This window comes from Leptopilina heterotoma, unplaced genomic scaffold (genome assembly GCF_015476425.1).
Source record: "Leptopilina heterotoma isolate Lh14 unplaced genomic scaffold, ASM1547642v1 Lhet_8, whole genome shotgun sequence".
Lineage (NCBI taxonomy): Eukaryota > Metazoa > Arthropoda > Insecta > Hymenoptera > Figitidae > Leptopilina > Leptopilina heterotoma.
Window position 1 is genome coordinate 713,110 of NW_025111180.1, and position 9,211 is coordinate 722,320.

At 31.0% G+C, this 9,211-nt stretch overlaps 1 protein-coding gene across 2 annotated transcripts in view; it reads right to left on the reverse strand.

The window, feature by feature from the left end:
* LOC122511049 (major facilitator superfamily domain-containing protein 6) overlaps positions 1-7,389 on the reverse strand; it is a 79,339-nt gene extending 71,950 nt beyond the window's left edge. The window contains exons 1-9 of one of the 2 annotated variants that reach the window (XM_043626061.1): positions 7,182-7,389; positions 6,807-7,037; positions 6,309-6,422; positions 5,827-6,182; positions 5,625-5,744; positions 5,267-5,543; positions 4,923-5,116; positions 4,337-4,656; positions 3,800-3,975 (exon numbers count right to left, since the gene is read on the reverse strand). In XM_043626061.1, the coding sequence (XP_043481996.1) occupies positions 3,800-3,975; positions 4,337-4,656; positions 4,923-5,116; positions 5,267-5,543; positions 5,625-5,744; positions 5,827-6,182; positions 6,309-6,372 (1,507 nt within the window). In that variant the 5' untranslated portion in view covers positions 6,373-6,422; positions 6,807-7,037; positions 7,182-7,389. The remainder of the gene's footprint in view (positions 1-3,799; positions 3,976-4,336; positions 4,657-4,922; positions 5,117-5,266; positions 5,544-5,624; positions 5,745-5,826; positions 6,183-6,308; positions 6,423-6,806; positions 7,038-7,181) is intronic. The other variant, XM_043626059.1, reaches the window with a different exon arrangement.
* Between the last annotated feature and the right edge of the window lie 1,822 nt (positions 7,390-9,211).

The window sequence follows — 9,211 nt, forward strand, 5'->3', positions numbered from 1 at the left end:
AGGAAAACTATAAAAATACAAAAATTAATAACATATTTTTCTAAAATCGCGTTCTTCTCTATAATGATAATTTTTGACGTTGAATTAAAAAAAATTTTTTTTAACAATTTGTTATAAACAAATAAAGAAAAATTGATTTTCATAAAAAACTTATAGCGCTATTCGATTCTACGCGACAAACCACTCTTTTTTTCAAAATTATGTAATATACGTTCTCGTAGTAGTTTTTTGCGTAGAATGAAATGGCGCTATCAGTTTTTTATGAAAATAAATTTTTCTTTCTTTGTTTATAACAAATTGTTTAAAAAACTTTTTTTAAACAAAATTTTTAATGTCAAAAATTATCATTAGACCCCATGCCAGGATCCCATAATAGCTACTTTTTTTATATCTGCGTTCCTGTGCCCATGGGCATTAAATAAAAACCGCTGCCAAGTTGTACATTTTTATAATTTTGGTGTTCATTTCATGAACACTTTGCTTCCTCATAAAAATAATAATAATTGAAATATAAGAATTACTTTTTATAAAAGGGTTAAAAATCATTAAATCTTGGTCCAAAAAATGTGTTTTTATATATTCTGTAAGATGGTAATAATAGTTTAATAATTACACATAAGTTAATAAATAAGAATGTTGAAAAAATGATATTTTCCACAATTCTTGATTTTTCAAATACCAATAATTTCATAATTTCTGCCCCAATCAGGTTCTAAAATAGGTCAATCGAAGTGTTTTTTAATGCTCTTCAACTTAGTAATAATTTTTTAAAGTTACATTTACATAATTTAAAAAAATTTTATAAAAGTCTTATTTTTCAAAATTTTAGATTTTTAAAAGTTTAATATCTCCGGTTAATATGGACAAAAAATATTCAATTAGGGCTAAAAAGATGCGTCTGAAAAAACTCTACAAAACTAAATACAAAACAAAACTAAAGTTCTACATTTTTCAACAAAATTTTCAAGAAAGTCTTATTTTCCAAAATTTTGAATTTTTAAAAGTTTAATATCTCCGGTTAATATGGACGAAAAATGTTCAATTAGGGCTCAAAAGATGCGTCTAAAGAAACTCTACAAAATTATGGAAAAACATTAATAGGTGTCCTAACATTTTTTTAAGTTATGTCCAAAAAACTTTTTTTTACAAAATGAAAAATGCAAAAAAAAAATAGTTAAACTTCATGAATCTGGCTGAAAATACTCTCATTTTATGTCCCCCGGGGAGACCTACAATTTAAAAAAAATTGAGGCCTTTAGCTCTTTCTCGTTCTGAGATATTGAGGCAAATGTAATGTTAGTACACACACACACACACACACACACACATCGGGACAAATTTTTAAAATCCGTTTTTTGTACTTCGGAGGTCAAAATACGTCGAAATTTTTTTTATTTATTTAGAACATTTATACGGGGAGTTCCTGTGCATATATAAAGTACTAAAGTATTAGGCATAATAAAAAAAAATTTATAAATATGTCAAAAAATGACAATCCAAAATTTTGCTAATACAAAGCTTCCTTTATGAGGAAGCAAAATGAAAAAAATGTTTATAAAAAAGTTAAAAATATATTGTTAAACTGTTTATAACAATAATAATTTTCCCTGAGTTCCCTATGTCAGAATATATGATTGTTATAATTATAATAATATTAAAACTATATATTCCAATTCATATTTTATTTTTATAAAACAAAATTTGAATAAAAAATTTTTACGTTCTATTATTTTTAAAATTGCTAATTTTATTTAAAAAAGCGAGCGAGAAGGCAGCCGCGCGCGAATTGTTGCTAGTTTATTATTTATTAATAACACAGGCACACAAAAAAAAAATTTCGTGACCCAGAGGACAGAACCTTATATTCATACGTTTTAGGGGTCGCTGAAACCGAATATGACCATGAAAAAATTTTAACTCCCTCCAAGGGTGTAGTTAGGGCGTTCTGGGGGGTAAAGGGAGGGACAAATTTGTTTTTGGTGGTCTTTTTCGGTTTCAGCGACCCAAAAAACATAGGAATAGACAACATACACGACTTTTTTTGAAAACTGAAATGCTAACCCCCTCACTCTCGTGTGGGGGGTGTAAAGGGGGTGGTAGCGGGAAAATGGGCAAGTACAAAATTTTTTCATGGTCATATTCGGTTTCAGCTTTCAGCGACCCCTAAAACGTAGGAATATAAGATTTTGTCCTCTGGGTCACGAAATTTTTTTTTGTGTGCCTGTGTAATTGAAAAATAAACAAATTAATAATTAAATTATTAGTAAAGAAATAAAAAATTATTAAATACAGTCGAATCTCCCATAAGTTAATTTTGGTGAGGGGTTAACATAAGGGTACAGTCATACGATCAATGCATCTGCATGATGCATGCATGCACAAACATTTGACTGTTCACACCTCAATTTTTCGCTCTCGAAAAATCATTTTTCTGGCGGGATATTTAAAATTGATTAAAATTTAAAAATAACGTATTACTAATTATTACAATAAAAAATAAAAAAAATTGAACGTTTATTATAAGGAATTAATTGTAAATAAATTTCTCTTAATTAGTGGCATATTTTAAATTATAAAAATTCACAATATTAAAATATGCCACAAATTAAGAGAAATTTATTTACAATTAATTCCTTATAATAAACGTTCAATTTTTTTTATTTTTTATTGTAATAATTAGTAATACGTTATTTTTAAATTTTAATCAATTTTAAATATCCCGCCAGAAAAATGATTTTCGAGAGCGAAAAATTGAGGTGTGAACAGTCAAATGTTTGTGCATGCATGCATCATGCAGATGCATTGATCGTGTGACTGTACCCTAAAGGCCTTTCTCCAATAGGTTTTAAAAGTGTGCGAATGACTGCGTTGCGTTGATTTTAGCATGTGTTGCTATAGCAACCGACGCAGACGCAGTCCTTCGCACACTTTTTAAAACCTATTGGAGAAAGGCCTTAAGAGAGATTTGCCGTGTAATGGAGCTCTCACAGCTCTGCCTGCCTGCGCAGGCAGTAATTGGAGTAAGAGAGAAAATCAATTAGAGTGAAAGAGACAGTAAATTCAAATTTATATGCTGCCTACTAGCTGTGAGAGCGCCTTAAGGAGAAATTAGTGCGCAGTGACCTATTGCGCCTGGCGGACAATTTCAAAATATATAAGGTTTCAAGTCTTTTGAGGGTATGATGTGTCAGCCATCTTGATACCACTATGCGCATGTTTATTTTTTTAGGTGGAAGGGGTAAACGATAGGGGAAAATTAACTTATGGGAGATTCTACTGTACATAATAATTTTTCCGCAAGTATAGGGGAGAGATGTCAGGGTCGGTCAGTGTTTAGGTTTGAGCACCGAGTTTATTTCGTTTTATCACACTAGCGCCATCTGTCTTTGTACGTAAATTCTTGCTACTACTGTCAGCAAGATTTTTACATAAGTCACAGTGAAGTATACGAACGTATACTTGTGTATTGTGCGACTTTGTAATTTAGGCTTAACGAAGGCTTTTTTGCGGTGTCAAAAAAAGAGAACTAAATGTAGAAGAAATTTGCCAAAGATTTCTTGGATCCTATCCTCATTTCCTTAGTGTCACTCTATCATTTGAAGGTAATTTTTAATTATTTACCTACATATTTCATTTTTTTTCTACAGTGGCTCAACTCTGACAACCATGTTCAATCCTGGAAACTTTTTTTTTAAATTGCAAAATCGTGAAATTCGTCCTACAGGGGAAGTTATGAAGAAAAGTTAAAACTATGTCCAACCCTGACAACTCTCCCCTAGAAATTAAATAATTTTTTTACCAACGCCTTCGAATATTGCTCCAACTACTCCCTGAATTGTTGCCTTTGTCCCCGAAGGAGCAACTTTGTCACCATAAGAAACCATTGCCGGCCAGCAAAGTCCAGTGGATGGTCCGTGAAGTACTTCTAGAAGAATAATCCACCAGGCATTTGTGGTTATACTGTAGGCCATAAATCTACGGAAAAAAAAATTCACTCTCTATTATTTTTAATACAATTTTTAAAATTAAGGGAAATTTTTCTTTTATTTTCTAATTTTAATTTAACCCTTTTCTCCAATTATAATTTTTCCATTTTTCTAATTTTCATTTTCATTTCTTCAAATTTAAATTTTTCCTTCTTTCAAATTTTGTTTTTTCCTCTTTTTCTAATTTCTAACTGTACAGTCTTTTCTTTTTTCCTAATTTCTAATTTTAGTTTTTCCTCTTCTTCTAATTTCTAATTTCAGTTTTTCTTTTTTCCTAATTCCTGATTTTAGTTTTTCCTCTTTTTCTAATCCTAATTTTCCCTAGTTTTCTAATTTTATTTTCATCTAACCTGATGGCGTAAACGAGTAAAACAAGGCTCATAACGTTGATGTGACCCAATTTTCTTAAGACAGTGCCCGATATAAAATTAAATGGCAATTCGCCGAGGAAATTTTCAACTCCAATAACGAGTCCCTGTAAAGTTTTCAGCCAAATTGCATCGGCTGGTACCAATTCCTCAGTGTACCATAGAAGAAAATTCCAGACAACTCCAGTACACATTCCCGAGCCGATACACCAGAAGGCAAAAACAAGAATTCTTCCTTCTCTCATCAGGGACCATAATTCCCACAGTACGGATGGTTCACTCTCTCCAGGATCCAGACTTCTCTGATGACATTTTTAATAAGAAAAAAGAATTAAGCTTGGAAATAAGAAACTAAATTGCAAATTTAAAAAAGAAATTCAAAAAGCATTGGAAGTTATTGAAAATAAATTGAAAATACATAATCGAAAAGAAATTTTTAACAATTGAAAAGAAATTTAAAATAATTGAAAGGAACTTAAAAGTACTTAAAGAAATTAAAAAGAAATTGGAAAGAAATTGAAAATTGAAAAAATTTGAAAATTAAAAATCGATAAAGTTAAATTAGTACTTTTGTCAGTGTCGCCGAGACAATCATGTCAAATATCATCGCAACGAGCATAATGTAAAAAATGCAAGTGTAATCCTTATTAGTCTCGTCTCGACTAAAAACGTCTACTAAGTATCCGGCGCTTATTCCAAATATTCCAAAACCAATGCTGCCCCACATTTTCTGTTTACCATATTCTTTCCGTTTGTCTTCACCTGAAATTTAAATTTCATTTCAAAACAATAATTCTTTACAATTACCTATTTTATATTTAAAATTTCTTTTTTTAAATTCCAAAAGTTTCAAAATTCCTTTTCTTTCTTCTTCTTTTCTCCTTAAATAAAATAGTTTCTAAAAAAACTTACCAAGAAGATTAAAGCAAATGGCATCTCCTAAACTAACGACCACAGCCATTCCAATCCAACTAGTGATAGATGCCCACAAAAATAAATTAAACTGATATGTCGAAGTTTGTGAAAAGCTGGTGGAATTTTTCGTCTGACGTATCAAATTATCCATCGGAGGATGTTTCGAACAGGAAATTCTGCATGGTGTCGAAACTCGAGACTCACAGAGTCGTCTTGTTGATTGACCATCCGAAAATATTGCCTTCTCAACTTTTACATTAACGCAATGTTTCAACTACAATGAGATTTTTTTCGAAAATTTAAAAACACTTTCGATTTAAATAGTAAAATTTTGTAATAATTTAATATTTTGTACCGGTAAATTGTGATATATATCATAATGGGCAGTGAAATTAAAAGGAATTCCATCGGGATTACAAAGATGCCAATGAGTACAGACAGTGTCGTTAATTATCGAAAGACTCTGACAGCTTATCTAGAAACAAGAAAAAAAGATATAAATAGGAAAAGAATATATAGAATAAAAAGCAAATTAAGAATATGATTAAAATAATTACTTGACAGTCGCCTTCGGATTTGTTCGAGCTGATAACATTATTGAGAACATCCTGTGAAAATAATTTCTCCGGACAAAGTTCAAGGAAAGCTTCGGAATTATCACATTTTAATCTAGTGTCTGCACTCGTCACAACTTCAGGTATAAAGTGCATTGTAAAAAAGCTTATAGTCAAGAAAGCTTGGAAAAAGAGAAAAAACGATTTATGAAGTTTGTACTTGTCAGCAAGACTTCCAAATAATGGTTTTGCAATTAGTCCGGAGATTGGCAATATTGTGTAAACAGTGCCCACGAGAATTCCAGAAAAGCCCAATTGCTTTGCGAGAGTTGGTAAAAATGGTACAATGCACCCGGTAGCTAAAAAGAAAACATTCTTTCTATGTAAAAAACAAATTATTTATTTCAATAAAACATAAATAATTTAATCCTTAAAGGAAAGAAAGTATTTCTAAAAGAAAAGAAATTATTGGAAATAATACATACCGGCATTGTAAAGAAAATAATGTGCCTTGATAGGAACCAAATCCCTATTAATATTCTCTATCATGATTACGATAGTCTATCGCCTATAAATATACCTCATTAGATAAGTCTTATCTGAAAAAATAATAAAAACACATTAAATAAAGTAAAAATTGTATAAAAAAGTCTGGACTATAACACTTCTTCTCCTTTTGCATTAACTTTACAAAATGGAATAAAATTAATTTATTATTTTACATTTTACATTCTATGATCCACATGCTATCAATTGAATTAAATTGGAGATTTACGAAAGTGTCGAAGGTCAATTAATCGCAATTATTGTGATATAGACATAACCTTCAAAAACTAGTTTGCACTCTTATGATTTTTTTTAAGCAAAAAAAAAATATATATATAATCCAATGATTCATCAGGAAAAAATAATTCTAGACAAAATTAAATATATTTTAATTTAATATACTCTCCTCTATTATAAAAATAAAATTTTCAACTTACTGTATTATTATTTTTTAAGTATCAAATAGCGTGTCCGCCCACATATCTCCATGCTCGTTATATCGGATCAAGTTACAAATTCTATTTTATTAGTCAGAAAGTCTTAATTATTTTATTTATCTCAATTTGTAAATAAATCCATTTTCTTTATATCTTTGTTTCAATTTCAGTAATGTGGTAAACCTTTAATCCTTCTTTATAACCTCAAATAATCTTTCGCACGTCTTTTACCTTAATAGGATTAAAGAACAATAATATAATTATATTAAATTTCATTACTCACGTTATATGCGTGAAGTAACATCAGAATTATTTGTTGTTTTAATACAAAGTATCATGATTGTTACTTGTTATTGTTTGTTACTTAAAACTTACGAATTATTGTTAAAAGTTGTAAATTATATGTCATGCGGTGTAAAAGTTGTTGAAAATCTAATTGATTATATTTTATAAAAAACACTTAAAGACTTAAAATAAGATGCAGTATAAAAAATGTATATTTTATCAGTATCACTGTCAAAATTTGTCAAAATCAGCTGACATATGTCAGATTTCTATGAAATTTGTCAACCATGTCTATATCGTTATCAAGAATCGTTATTGGCTGTTTTCGGCACTCACCCAAGGTTAACCCCGAGTTAAATATTATCCAATCATCAAAAACATTCTGTTGGTCTAACCAATCACCATTAACCCGGAGTTAACTCGGGGCGAGTGCCGAAAACAGCCATTGATAAGAGAATAAAAATTTATTAATTTTTCTTACAGTAATAATTATTAAAAGAAAAATAGTAATTCGTTAAGATTAACAAAACAGAAAAGAACATTTCTATTCACTTTTTGCAAAAGTAAGTTTATTTAATTAAAGAAAAACAATAAAAATAGAATTTGAATTCACAAATAAAGTGCCGTTTCCATGTAAGAAAGGCTGACTCAGTTTTTCAGTATTGCCAACTCATGAAATTAAAGGCGCTTGCACACTTCCAAAATTTTGGGCGAGCAGCGAATTTTCATGGCCTTGAAACTCACATTACTAAATATGATTGGCTCTACAAAAAGCTGCGTGAAAATGTACTTTTGTCAGAGCCAATCATATTTAGTAATGTGCATTTCAAGGCCGTGAAAATTCGCTGCTCGCCTAAAAATTTGGAAGTGTGCAAGCGCCTTTATACTGAGAAAGTGAGAAAGGTACGGTTCAGCGCTGCCTGTCTGCAGGTCGCCATGGCAACACATAAGACATAAGGCTGCGGTTACACCTCTGCAGGCTGCCTGCGCAGGCAGGAGCAACGAGAGTAAGGGAGAAGTTTGAAGTCACTAACTCTCTTACTCTTGTACGTTACCATGACAACCTGCAGGCAGGCAGGCTGCCTACAAAGGTGTAACCGCAGCCTAAGAGTGAGAGAGTCAGACAATTCAAATTACTTGACTCCTCTATCTTACTCTCGTGGCGGCTGCCTCGCAGGCAGCAGGGTTCGTACACTGTAAAAAAATCTGGTGTAAAATAACACGAAACTTGTAATTTCACACATCAAAATTATAGGTTGTACGTAGTAAATTTATTTCGTTCCAAAAGTAGTTTTACTATTTTTAATAATTTTACATTATACGACTATGTAATTTAATAGTTTTGTGTAAATTTACTACGTCCGACGTAGGAAAATTTGATCACTATGTCCGACGTGGTATTTTTACATTGCGTGTATTTCTACACTTTGACGTAATATTACGTCGCACGATCTGTACAATTACATGGCGAATGTAATTTTCTTATTCCTTTAAGATTTTCAAAAAATTTTCAAGTTTTTATAAATAACTCTAAAAAAGTGTATATAATGTACATTTATAGAAAGTATATGCTAATTTATAAGTAAATAATAATATAACAAAAAGTTTTGGGCTATATTTCATAAATACAAAAAGTTACGACTGAAAATATTATTTCAAAAAATATTTGCAGGTTATGTAGATTACAGTCGGCGTGTAAAAATACCACGTCGGACATAGTGACCAAACTTTCCAACGTCGGACATAGTAAATTTACAGCAGATTTTTTTACAGTGTAAGTAATATACGTCAAGGTAATATACGTGGTTTTCTACGTGTATAAAAACGTATAATATAGTATTTTACAGTAAATTACTGTAATATACCTGTGTATATTACCGTAGAAAACTCCAAGTTACGCATAAAGGTACTCTCTCACCTCTACTGCCTGCCTGCCTGCGCAGGCAAGCTCAATGAGACTGAGAGAGAACAAACATTTAATTTGAATTTTCTAACTCTCTTACTCTTATGTGTTACCATGACAACCTGCAGGCAGGCAGGCAGTAGAGCTGTGCGAGCGCCTTAACTTCGGAACCCTGGCAGGGAGGCAGCCGATCTGTGACTGTGACCGTGCCATAAAA